At 43.4% G+C, this 13849-nt stretch overlaps 1 protein-coding gene across 8 annotated transcripts; it reads right to left on the bottom strand.

The window, feature by feature from the left end:
• Positions 1-6782: 6782 nt before the first annotated feature.
• LOC127361776 (uncharacterized) lies at positions 6783-13370 on the bottom strand. 8 transcript variants are annotated; one of them, XM_051396679.1, is made up of 3 exons: positions 13326-13370; positions 12064-12463; positions 9809-11632 (listed from the first exon to the last, which is right to left on the bottom strand). In XM_051396679.1, exon 3 carries the CDS (start codon positions 11444-11446, stop codon positions 10502-10504), a length of 945 nt encoding a protein of 314 aa, XP_051252639.1. In that variant the 5' UTR covers positions 11447-11632; positions 12064-12463; positions 13326-13370; the 3' UTR covers positions 9809-10501. The 8 variants fall into 7 exon arrangements, with proteins under 8 accessions (XP_051252637.1, XP_051252635.1, XP_051252638.1 ...); XM_051396677.1 differs by lacking the exon at positions 9809-11632 and adding an exon at positions 6783-7913 and having other exon boundaries at positions 12948-13370; XM_051396675.1 differs by lacking the exons at positions 9809-11632; positions 12064-12463 and adding exons at positions 6783-7913; positions 8345-8744 and having other exon boundaries at positions 12948-13370.
• Positions 13371-13849: the final 479 nt, after the last annotated feature.

Below are 13849 nucleotides of genomic sequence, written 5' to 3'. Positions count from 1 at the left end.
CACATTGTCTGCATCTTCCCGGCATCTCCTGCTGCATATTTTTCATATTTATCTTTTTACATTCCATTCATTGTAGAACTGTTCAAAGTGAATTAACTATTTGTGTCAACAATGAGGACATGTTCATTATGTTGTTTACTTTATTGTAATTGTTAATGGACAAAACTGACTAGCAGTATTGACAGTATGTTCAGTGTAAGCTCCACACACGTAGTTGGTCAACTGATCCGTACAGTGTGAGCATAAAGGTCGCAGGTTCTGGCCATGCAGCAGGACCGATTAAATTAAGGATGTGTGGATGTTTATTGTGTGAATCAGTAAGCTTTGTGTTTACCTGGTACATTAATATACTTGTAACATATTTATATTTTCAATGGAAAAAACCTAATGAATATAAATTTCTCCACTCTAGTGCTGATGTAGGTGTGGGAAGATAGATTTAGATAACTTTTTCTTTACATTTGTTGCAATATTAAAAGCAGAAGCAGTAGTTACAAACAATAGCTGACCATGCAGTTTTTAAATTCAACTGAAATTCACTTGAAAATCATGTTTCACTCTACCAATGAATATGATCATTTCATAGAGGGAACTTGATAAATTATGTTTAAGGGAATTGTTAAATTCTGTAGTTGACTCACACCATTTTTATCACTAACTTTGCTCACAGAACATAAATGAAAGTGTGTGTGTACTGCAATGTTGTAAATGTCATGTTTTTCAAAAGAATACAGTTACAAAATCTCTCAAGTTCCTTCTATAATTCGGAAGAATTTATTTAGCAGGAAATGGTGTTTGCAATGGCACCTGTCCCTTTTACACCTAGCCTATGTATTCATTTTATGATCAGAATTTTCCGATCCAATCTCAATGATCAGCAGCTGCGTCAATCGGTATCTTTTGTTTTACGTCAGCAGTCACTCACAAAGCTTTCATGCAGCCACCATCAACTCTCCCGCTGTTTCTTTCCTCCACTCTGCTCTGTGTGTGTGTGAGCAGGAGCAGAGTTTCACCACAGCCTCTGCTCAAGTGCAACAAAAATCCTGCAAACAAAAAGCCAACAAGATTAATTAAATGAAATAAACAGTCAGCAGAATTATTAAAGCTAGACCTATATCTAACTTCCCCCTGGTAAAAGTTACAAATGACCTACAGAGACAATGGACCTGTCTCTGTAGTTGGTTTGTTAGATCTTAATGCTGGATTTAACCACCACATCCTACTATAGAGACTTGAACATCTTATTGAAATTAAAGGAACAACACTAAGCTGACAGTCCAGTTTATGAGATTGATCTCAGTTTGTACACCTTAATGATGATTCCTCCACACATGGTGAATATATCAGCATTTGCCTTTTGTTGGAATGATGTTGGAAATATATTTAGAAAATTTGGGACGAGTTGCGCAGCTCCATCTAACTGACGTCATGATAGGTTCACACTTGGTAAATACCCATAGTTACTCTTAAAAATGCTAATCTGCTACATGTATCTTGTGATTTAATTTGTTTTAATTCGTTTTTTAGTTAGAAATATGTTTTTAGGTTTGGAATTTTCTCATATTTTTTATTTTATTTTGGAGCCTTAAAAGTGGTAATTAATGATTAATTGATTGGTCTGTATATTTACATCTTTAAATTGAATTGAAATGATTTGATGTATGTTTTTAAGACATAGATCATCAGTGTGTGCATTTTGGTTTTTTTCACGGATTGCCATTTTGAGGTTTCTCCTTTTGCACTGCTTTTGTGCTAGTGTTGCTCAATCTTTTACCCATTTAAGTGGGATGTTTGGTTCAATGCCATGTGCTATATCCATGACGTCTGACACTTGCCAATTAGTAAAGCTATTTTCTTTGTGACATGGCCTCTAAGACGCCGTGAGATACAAAACTTATGATAAGATTGACTGATCCCACAGTTACTCCTTTTGTTCTTCCTTGGAAGTTACTCAATAAGTCATTGTAAGTCCAACAGTAAATTATAGTTCTGTGGTATTGTTAAAATGAGATAATGCTTGGTTTTATCTCCTCTGACTTGGCAAAGCTCTTGAGCCACAGAGGACATTATACAACTTTCTATTAGGAGCAGTACTACTAGTCTCTGAAAGTTGTTGTTGTTTTTGTTGTTGTTGTTTTAATCTGCCAAATATTTTTTATGTGATTAACAAACCTGCTCTTTTTTCTTGGATAAACCTTTATCACAGACACTGACTCCACTTTGGAACAATGCCATTCGTTGGCTGGATGAAGGCCGGCAGGGCATTGTTGGTGTAGCGCCAGACCTCGACCAAGCCTTTAAACTCTTCAGCAAGTCAGAGTTTAATTGTGAGAAGACAAACTTCAGGGAGGACCTCAGTGTATTTGTCTGTACAGCATACAGCGATGAACATCTGGAGGAAATCCAGGACTTTGTGGCAGAGGGAGGAGGCCTGCTGATTGGTGGACATGCCTGGTACTGGGCACAGACACACAAAGGGCAAAACCCAATGACAGATTTCTCAGGTATGATAACATGCCCCAAGAGATTTATTTTATGCTGCTAATTTCAAAGATAATATAACAAGTAATTATTTATTTAGCTTGTAAAGGACCATGTATAATACCAGTATTAAACATAAATGTTAGCATTGCATGTATTGTTCCAGATTTAGCTTAAATCTCATTTTCACCTACAGTCCCTTGGAAGGTCACAATTAAAACAGACGCACAGTGAGAGAACACTACAAAACAAACTAGACAAACAGGACACATCACAGTACATCACACACATACAATATGTCAGCAAGTGTATGTTAGACAATTTAAAAGTAATTACATTTGTATATAAAGTTACAAAGTGGAGAAGCTTCTAGCAGATTTTTTAATTTGGCTTTAAAGCTACTGTTAGAACTCTTCATGTCACCTGGTAGTGTGGTCCACTGAGTTGCGACTTTTATAGCAAATGCAGATAGTCCAAATCCAGTGCGAAGAAAGGGTACAGTTCAATCTATTATGGAATATTTTCTTGCTCTCCAACTGAAAGTAAATAAATTCATATAATGGAGAAGACACCAGGCCATTTCCCTGATACCACCTTCTAAATTCATGTGATGATGTTATATTATTGCTTGTTCATGGGCAATGAAACACCCCAGGGAGAACCTACATACAAAAAGAGGAGAGCTGGCGTAGGACCCCAAAAACAAACACACAGAGACTGAGGCAGAAATTATCTTTACTAGATATTTACCATAAAAAATATGCATATTAGCTACCTAAAGGTAAACAGGCATCTGTATTGAAAAGAAAAGATGAAGAAAAAACAAAAGGTCAAATCTCACCAACTGATCTGGTTTTAGGAATCAGTACAACATTCTTATACTGTAAGTATTATACTTAATAATACTGTAGTTCTTATATTCTTAAATTCTTATTCGGTAAGTAGTATACCTAATACTGTAAACCATGCGACACATAGATCAAGTCATGTTACTTGCACTGTCTTTCAGGAAACAAGATCCTTAACAAGATGGGCTTGAGCCTGCTGGACAAGATTATTAGAGAAGGTTCCTACAAGGCCCCTGTGCCAAGCCAGGCCATCAAAGACACCTACCACTTCCGCCACCTTCTACACCGCTTTGCTGGTCATGTAACCCAGGGGGAGCAACTTACAGAGCATGAGGAGGAATGCCTTAAAAAACTGGGTGGGGACTGTGCCAACTACTTGCACATGAAGGCCCATGACTGCTCCTCCTAAACACAAGTGGTGTCCACTCTCACCAACATCTTGAAGAAGACGGGCATGCCACAGGTGGGCAGTAAATTACTTTTTCTATGATTGTTTATGAGTAAAGGTCTCTTTTAATTCTGCATTTTCAGTTTAGTCTCTGGCATTATATACTGGCTTGAGTGGATAATATTCTATTGACAGTAGATTAAGTTACCATAGGGCAATAATTACTACAATCTCTAGTGCAAATAATTGTACTATGGGAACAATACTAGCAAGAGGATCATATTTTTTTCTTAGCTGCAGATTCTGAGATACTGTGAGCAACCTCTTTTAAAATATTTATCATTATAGGTCTGTGACAGCTGCCCTGCGAAGAGTCCCAAAGACCACCTACTCCTAAGTGTAGGGACAGAGGTATATAAGGTTTGCAAAGATCCTGATGCTCTCCTGCCCTACCTCATCAAGCATAACCCCATGATGCCAGTTGTCTACAACCAGAGAATCAAGATTAATGTGAACACAGCAGGTCAGACCTCACTCAAATGCATTACAGAATTTCAAGGAAAATTGTAGAACTGTGATCAATCTGTTAATATAATTTAGAGTATATTATATTAATCTGTGTGCATTGCAATGATATGCGTGTGTGTGTGTGTGTGTGGGGGGGGTGGGTGGATTAGTACAGGTCTCTACCTCTCTCCTGGTATGAAGACCTATGTGGCCATACCAGCAGAGCTTGTCAACAAGGGATGGAAGGTACACAAAATCAAATCTAAACTTTGGGTTTATTTAGTTCAAGGGAGATACTGAAGATACACTGTTTTTTAATTAAAAATGTCTTCCTCAGATCCAGATAGGCTGTCAAACAGACAGACTGAATGCTGCAGAGTTGAAGAGAGCACCATGTGTTCACGAGCGATTCCCTGTTACCTCAGAGATGGTGCAGGTGTGGAACCTGTGGGGGGGACTCATCTACCTGGTAGCCCCACCCAAAACACAAGTGGACGGTGTAGAGGTCATAGTGCAGATGGCTGTACCTGCACCATATTATAAATCAGGTAAGTGTGTGGGAAACAACAAACAAACAGCCAGGCAGAGAATCAGGCAGCGGATTCTCCCAACTGGCTTCCCTGGAAGATGTGGAAGGTAGGAAGCACGTGGACCTAGAGAGTCGAAGATGAGTGTCTAGGTTAACCACTGAGTACGATGGGAAGGGGCCCACTAAGCATGGTGCCAACTTGTGTGATTCCACTAACCGCTTCTGATCAGGGTAGTAATGGGATGCGGGTGTGCAACATGGGTCAGTCATGTTCTGGGAGCGGGGAGAGATGAGCAGGGTTTCCTGGACCCTTATCCAGGTACTCGGATCAGAAAAAGAAGATCGGAAATCAGAAGAGATGAGTAGGAGTGTGTCAGGGACCGAGCTGGCAGGCATGAGGAGTCAAAGGTAAATTTTCACAAAAAATCCTTTTATTCACAAAAAAAGTGTGAAAATAATCAATTTACAAAATATACAAAATGTTCTGGGCCCATAAAAGAGGTCAACTAAACAGAACTTAACTCAGGCTACATTAACTGAACGAACACACCACACCAACCCAACTAAACTGAGACATTGGGGAACTTAAATAGTGGCTGATCAGGCCACTCTGACACACAGGGGGAATAGACTAAAACATAACATTTAAACAAACCATAATACCCTCCAATAATATCCAGATAATGCAGCCAATTATTAACTAAGGAAAATACTGAAATACTAAACATCAAAAAGCATAATAATCAGAAATAACTAAACTCAAACAAAGAGAAATCACTTCCTCTCCCCATGATTCCAGCCAACATGGTGTAGCCCAATTATCGGCCCAACCCCTTTTAAGTGTCTCTGAATCTGCCGGCACTTCCTTTGTCAGCCATGCAACATCGTCAGCAGCAGCACCCAGGAACTGGTAACTCAAAGAAAAATGAATTAATGCAATGAAAAATAACCTGAATGAATCTAATACAGAAAATTGACAACAAAAGTTAACTAATTGTGTGCACCCAAAAAGATAACTACTGTCAAAACCGGATAATAAAACTATGTATTATGAATCCAAAATCTGTGTCCAGTTATTTATTGTCAATCGTGTCTAATGTTCTAAGCCTAAATATAATCAAACAAAGAAAGAGTTACCACCATGCGCTTTGTGCCTCAATGTGTGGCTGCTAGGGCGGCCATCACATACTCCCCCCCTTCGGAACTCTCGTTGTGACAGCGAGAGAGATAATCTGCCGTCACATTGAGTTTGCCAGGGATGTGCTGTACTATGAAGCGGAAGGGTTGCATGCCCAGATACCAACGGGTGACTCTGCCATTAGTGTCCATCATCCGTTGCAACCACTGGAGGGCCTTGTGATCAGTCTGTAGAGTGAACTCCCTCCCCAGAAGGTAGTATTTATAAGAGTCGAGAGCCCACTTGATCGCCAGGGCTTCTTTCTCCACGGTAGAGTAGCGGACTTCCCTGGGGAGCAGCTTGCAGCTGATGAAAGTCACTGGATGTTGGTCCTCTGTTGGTCCTTGCAGAAGGACAGCACCGATACCCCTCTCTGAGGCATGGAGCATTTGCTTGAGGGTCTGGTTGAACCGCTCCGTCAGTCCATCTGTCTGTGGATGGTAGGGGGTTGTTCGCAGACTCTTGTTGCCAAACAGTTGGTAAACCTGTTTCAGGAGCGTGGACATAAAGTTAGTGCCTTGGTCAGTTAAAATCTCTTGCGGGAAACCGACTCTGGAGAAGAACTGCACCAAGGAGAATGCCACCGTCTTTGCCTTGACCGACTTCAGGGGAAACACCTCAGGATATTTAGTCGCATAGTCTGTGATGACCAACATGTAGCGGTTTCCACTTTTGCTTTTTTCTACGGGACCAACAATGTCCATACCAAGACGCTCAAAGGGGGTACCAACAATGGGGAGTGGCTGGAGAGGAGCTCTACATGGTCCTCTACTTGAAGTCTTCTGGCACTGAGGGCAAGTCCTACAGAACTGGCTAACATCTGCCCCCAAACCAGGCCAGTGAAAGTATCGTTTAATCCGAGCCAGGGTCTTGTGCTTCCCTAGGTGGCCAGCCCAGGGAACAGAGTGGCCCAAGACAAGCACTGTGTCTCGGGCTGCTTTGGGAACCACTAGCTGCTTCACTGGTCCATGTTGATGGCAGAGAATACCCTTCTGCAGAAAATACTCCTCCAGAACTGTACTCTAACTCACTCTCCACCTCTCTCTCTTTAGCACTCCTTAATAGAGCCGCTAAACTGTGGTCCCTTTGTTGCATCTGAACAATGTCTGAAGGTATTTTAAAACCTAGTGGCAAATCTGGAGCTACTGCATCTGGTGGTGGAATGACAGTGTGCTGGAATCTTTCCTGCCTCCTTCGACTGTGTGACTTCCGGGACTTCCCCGGCTGGGTGTCTAAGTCAGCATCATAAAAAGGCAGGGCACTGAGGGTTACAGAGGGCTCATCTACCAACTTGGCCTGGGCTCTGGTTACAGCCACATTGCACCTAATAGGTTGGCTTAATAGGTCAAACAAAACTGGTAGGTTGCTACCCAGCACCACTGGGAAGGGAAGATTGTCAGCCACTCCAATGTTAAGGTATGGTTGCTCTTGCACTTCAATGTAAATGTCAGCTGTGGGGTAGGGCTTCTTATCCCCATGCACACAGCAAATGGGGTTAGTTTCAAGGGTGCGGATCATATTAGCGGGGACAAACTGCCTGTGTACCAGTGTCTGATCACTACCAGAGTCCATTAGGGCCTTCAGAGCTTTACCATTAATTTTGACAGTGATCATTTTCATGGAGTGATCATTTTTTGGTGTAGGGTCATTTTGACGGGGGACAACACACATTTGAGTGAGCTTAGCAGGGTTCTTTGGGCACATTGGTTTTGTGTGACCTTCCTGTCCACACAGGTAACAAGTGGGTACTTTGTATGAATGTTTTGTTTGTGAATTCATTGCCTGGTTCTCCCTCATGGGAGCCTTACCCACACCAGGTGCCGCCCTCTGATATTGTTGTGATGATGTAGGCCTGCGGGTGTCCTTTGTAGCTTTCCAGGCAGAGTAACTCCATGGTTGACTTTTTCTCCGGGCAGCCACAAACACATCCGCCAGCGAAGCAGCCTCTGCAGCCGTTGAATGGTCGTGTTCTTTTATCCATACCTGCAGCTCAGGAGATAACATTGGTAGATACTGTTCCAATATAATCATTTCCCCCACAGCTTTAACCGTTCTACCTTTTGGCTGTATCCACTTCCCATACAGCTCCTTCAACCTTACATACAGCTCTTTGGGAGACTCACCAGGTTCAACATCTGTGGAACGAAATCTCTGCCTGTAGGCCTCAGGGTTAATGTCATGTTTTTTTAAGATAGCATCTTTAACACTCTCATATTCATGAGCATCATCAAGGTCCATATTTACATAAGCACCTCTAGCTTTACCAGTGAGCAGTGGAATAAGGCAAAAAACCCAGTCAGGTCTAGGCCACCTACATGCTGCTGCAATCCTTTCAAAAGTTACAAGAAAGTGTTCAATATCATCGTGCTCTGTCAGCTTTTCTAATCTAGGCTCTTGGGGGAACCAAAACTGACCTGATGAGGAATTGGCTGGAGCACCCTCAGGCGTCAGGGCTATTTGGGCTTGGGGACCAGGTTCATCTGAATCAAGGTCAGCTGACGTGTGCTCCAGGGTTGGAGAAGTGCAAGCTTGTACCTCGAGCTGTAGCAATTGGAACTGATGTTGGAGTGCCTTAAACCGCTGCTCCTGGCGATCAGACTCCTCCCTCAGCCGGTTATCCCGGGCCTCTTGCTGGCCCATGTGGGCACGGAGAATGCTAGCTATGTCCACCAGCGTTGGTTCTCTGCTGTCTCCACCCTCAGTGCCTGCGACTCCTCCTGTGTCTTCAGTGCCAGTGCCGTGTCCTCGCCCCTCCTGTCCAGTCTGTGGTTCCCGGGGCCCCTCACGATTTCCTCTTGTTATCATTCCTCCACGCTGCATTGTAAAAAAAGCAAAAAACAATCAAATGCAGGGGGGAAAGAGAGCGAAAAAAAAAACCTTCCTCAACCAGCTAATCCCACCGCTGCCACCATATGTCAGGGACCGAGCTGGCAGGCATGAGGAGTCAAAGGTAAATTTTCACAAAAAATCCTTTTATTCACAAAAAAAGTGTGAAAATAATCAATTTACAAAATATACAAAATGTTCTGGGCCCATAAAAGAGGTCAACTAAACAGAACTTAACTCAGGCTACATTAACTGAACGAACACACCACACCAACCCAACTAAACTGAGACATTGGGGAACTTAAATAGTGGCTGATCAGGCCACTCTGACACACAGGGGGAATAGACTAAAACATAACATTTAAACAAACCATAATACCCTCCAATAATATCCAGATAATGCAGCCAATTATTAACTAAGGAAAATACTGAAATACTAAACATCAAAAAGCATAATAATCAGAAATAACTAAACTCAAACAAAGAGAAATCACTTCCTCTCCCCATGATTCCAGCCAACATGGTGTAGCCCAATTATCGGCCCAACCCCTTTTAAGTGTCTCTGAATCTGCCGGCACTTCCTTTGTCAGCCATGCAACATCGTCAGCAGCAGCACCCAGGAACTGGTAACTCAAAGAAAAATGAATTAATGCAATGAAAAATAACCTGAATGAATCTAATACAGAAAATTGACAACAAAAGTTAACTAATTGTGTGCACCCAAAAAGATAACTACTGTCAAAACCGGATAATAAAACTATGTATTATGAATCCAAAATCTGTGTCCAGTTATTTATTGTCAATCGTGTCTAATGTTCTAAGCCTAAATATAATCAAACAAAGAAAGAGTTACCACCATGCGCTTTGTGCCTCAATGTGTGGCTGCTAGGGCGGCCATCACATACTCCCCCCCTTCGGAACTCTCGTTGTGACAGCGAGAGAGATAATCTGCCGTCACATTGAGTTTGCCAGGGATGTGCTGTACTATGAAGCGGAAGGGTTGCATGCCCAGATACCAACGGGTGACTCTGCCATTAGTGTCCATCATCCGTTGCAACCACTGGAGGGCCTTGTGATCAGTCTGTAGAGTGAACTCCCTCCCCAGAAGGTAGTATTTATAAGAGTCGAGAGCCCACTTGATCGCCAGGGCTTCTTTCTCCACGGTAGAGTAGCGGACTTCCCTGGGGAGCAGCTTGCAGCTGATGAAAGTCACTGGATGTTGGTCCTCTGTTGGTCCTTGCAGAAGGACAGCACCGATACCCCTCTCTGAGGCATGGAGCATTTGCTTGAGGGTCTGGTTGAACCGCTCCGTCAGTCCATCTGTCTGTGGATGGTAGGGGGTTGTTCGCAGACTCTTGTTGCCAAACAGTTGGTAAACCTGTTTCAGGAGCGTGGACATAAAGTTAGTGCCTTGGTCAGTTAAAATCTCTTGCGGGAAACCGACTCTGGAGAAGAACTGCACCAAGGAGAATGCCACCGTCTTTGCCTTGACCGACTTCAGGGGAAACACCTCAGGATATTTAGTCGCATAGTCTGTGATGACCAACATGTAGCGGTTTCCACTTTTGCTTTTTTCTACGGGACCAACAATGTCCATACCAAGACGCTCAAAGGGGGTACCAACAATGGGGAGTGGCTGGAGAGGAGCTCTACATGGTCCTCTACTTGAAGTCTTCTGGCACTGAGGGCAAGTCCTACAGAACTGGCTAACATCTGCCCCCAAACCAGGCCAGTGAAAGTATCGTTTAATCCGAGCCAGGGTCTTGTGCTTCCCTAGGTGGCCAGCCCAGGGAACAGAGTGGCCCAAGACAAGCACTGTGTCTCGGGCTGCTTTGGGAACCACTAGCTGCTTCACTGGTCCATGTTGATGGCAGAGAATACCCTTCTGCAGAAAATACTCCTCCAGAACTGTACTCTAACTCACTCTCCACCTCTCTCTCTTTAGCACTCCTTAATAGAGCCGCTAAACTGTGGTCCCTTTGTTGCATCTGAACAATGTCTGAAGGTATTTTAAAACCTAGTGGCAAATCTGGAGCTACTGCATCTGGTGGTGGAATGACAGTGTGCTGGAATCTTTCCTGCCTCCTTCGACTGTGTGACTTCCGGGACTTCCCCGGCTGGGTGTCTAAGTCAGCATCATAAAAAGGCAGGGCACTGAGGGTTACAGAGGGCTCATCTACCAACTTGGCCTGGGCTCTGGTTACAGCCACATTGCACCTAATAGGTTGGCTTAATAGGTCAAACAAAACTGGTAGGTTGCTACCCAGCACCACTGGGAAGGGAAGATTGTCAGCCACTCCAATGTTAAGGTATGGTTGCTCTTGCACTTCAATGTAAATGTCAGCTGTGGGGTAGGGCTTCTTATCCCCATGCACACAGCAAATGGGGTTAGTTTCAAGGGTGCGGATCATATTAGCGGGGACAAACTGCCTGTGTACCAGTGTCTGATCACTACCAGAGTCCATTAGGGCCTTCAGAGCTTTACCATTAATTTTGACAGTGATCATTTTCATGGAGTGATCATTTTTTGGTGTAGGGTCATTTTGACGGGGGACAACACACATTTGAGTGAGCTTAGCAGGGTTCTTTGGGCACATTGGTTTTGTGTGACCTTCCTGTCCACACAGGTAACAAGTGGGTACTTTGTATGAATGTTTTGTTTGTGAATTCATTGCCTGGTTCTCCCTCATGGGAGCCTTACCCACACCAGGTGCCGCCCTCTGATATTGTTGTGATGATGTAGGCCTGCGGGTGTCCTTTGTAGCTTTCCAGGCAGAGTAACTCCATGGTTGACTTTTTCTCCGGGCAGCCACAAACACATCCGCCAGCGAAGCAGCCTCTGCAGCCGTTGAATGGTCGTGTTCTTTTATCCATACCTGCAGCTCAGGAGATAACATTGGTAGATACTGTTCCAATATAATCATTTCCCCCACAGCTTTAACCGTTCTACCTTTTGGCTGTATCCACTTCCCATACAGCTCCTTCAACCTTACATACAGCTCTTTGGGAGACTCACCAGGTTCAACATCTGTGGAACGAAATCTCTGCCTGTAGGCCTCAGGGTTAATGTCATGTTTTTTTAAGATAGCATCTTTAACACTCTCATATTCATGAGCATCATCAAGGTCCATATTTACATAAGCACCTCTAGCTTTACCAGTGAGCAGTGGAATAAGGCAAAAAACCCAGTCAGGTCTAGGCCACCTACATGCTGCTGCAATCCTTTCAAAAGTTACAAGAAAGTGTTCAATATCATCGTGCTCTGTCAGCTTTTCTAATCTAGGCTCTTGGGGGAACCAAAACTGACCTGATGAGGAATTGGCTGGAGCACCCTCAGGCGTCAGGGCTATTTGGGCTTGGGGACCAGGTTCATCTGAATCAAGGTCAGCTGACGTGTGCTCCAGGGTTGGAGAAGTGCAAGCTTGTACCTCGAGCTGTAGCAATTGGAACTGATGTTGGAGTGCCTTAAACCGCTGCTCCTGGCGATCAGACTCCTCCCTCAGCCGGTTATCCCGGGCCTCTTGCTGGCCCATGTGGGCACGGAGAATGCTAGCTATGTCCACCAGCGTTGGTTCTCTGCTGTCTCCACCCTCAGTGCCTGCGACTCCTCCTGTGTCTTCAGTGCCAGTGCCGTGTCCTCGCCCCTCCTGTCCAGTCTGTGGTTCCCGGGGCCCCTCACGATTTCCTCTTGTTATCATTCCTCCACGCTGCATTGTAAAAAAAAGCAAAAAACAATCAAATGCAGGGGGAAAGAGAGGAAAAAAAACCTGCCTCAACCAGCTAATCCCACCGCTGCCACCATATGTCAGGGACCGAGCTGGCAGGCATGAGGAGTCAAAGGTAAATTTTCACAAAAAATCCTTTTATTCACAAAAAAAGTGTGAAAATAATCAATTTACAAAATATACAAAATGTTCTGGGCCCATAAAAGAGGTCAACTAAACAGAACTTAACTCAGGCTACATTAACTGAACGAACACACCACACCAACCCAACTAAACTGAGACATTGGGGAACTTAAATAGTGGCTGATCAGGCCACTCTGACACACAGGGGGAATAGACTAAAACATAACATTTAAACAAACCATAATACCCTCCAATAATATCCAGATAATGCAGCCAATTATTAACTAAGGAAAATACTGAAATACTAAACATCAAAAAGCATAATAATCAGAAATAACTAAACTCAAACAAAGAGAAATCACTTCCTCTCCCCATGATTCCAGCCAACATGGTGTAGCCCAATTATCGGCCCAACCCCTTTTAAGTGTCTCTGAATCTGCCGGCACTTCCTTTGTCAGCCATGCAACATCGTCAGCAGCAGCACCCAGGAACTGGTAACTCAAAGAAAAATGAATTAATGCAATGAAAAATAACCTGAATGAATCTAATACAGAAAATTGACAACAAAAGTTAACTAATTGTGTGCACCCAAAAAGATAACTACTGTCAAAACCGGATAATAAAACTATGTATTATGAATCCAAAATCTGTGTCCAGTTATTTATTGTCAATCGTGTCTAATGTTCTAAGCCTAAATATAATCAAACAAAGAAAGAGTTACCACCATGCGCTTTGTGCCTCAATGTGTGGCTGCTAGGGCGGCCATCACAGAGTGCATACCCTCTCTTCATGCTTATGTCATTGAGCCCATGGAAACTGACACAGGGTCTTGTCTTTCTTGATGAAGAAGAAGTCTATACCAGCTGGAGAGGAGGGGGAATGGATGTTGGCAGCAGCTCTCAATGTGCAGCAGAGAGAGGGTACAGGAGCTTGGATGCAGCAGCATAACATATTTGTGATTATGGCATATAGACACTCAACGATTCCACACAATTGCTAACCTGCAGCCTTCGATTTGCACCACGGACAGTAGACAGCATGATAAATCTATCAATGCAAATCTAACAGCTTGCCCTGGACTCAAATTTCCTAACACTTGAGTAATTTAAATCCCTGATCCCACTCCATAACAAGTTCATCCTATGGGCCTTTTGTTCAACCAAGTCCAAATTCTTTGCTCTGTTCTATATTGAGAGTATAGTCACGCTACTAGTCACTACTGAACGCGGTATGTGTGACTTTTGT

Source organism: Dicentrarchus labrax, unplaced genomic scaffold (assembly GCF_905237075.1).
Source record: "Dicentrarchus labrax unplaced genomic scaffold, dlabrax2021, whole genome shotgun sequence".
Taxonomy (NCBI): Eukaryota; Metazoa; Chordata; class Actinopteri; family Moronidae; genus Dicentrarchus; species Dicentrarchus labrax.
The sequence above is the reverse complement of the archived record's forward strand: the minus strand, read 5'-3'. Positions and strand labels throughout refer to the sequence as shown.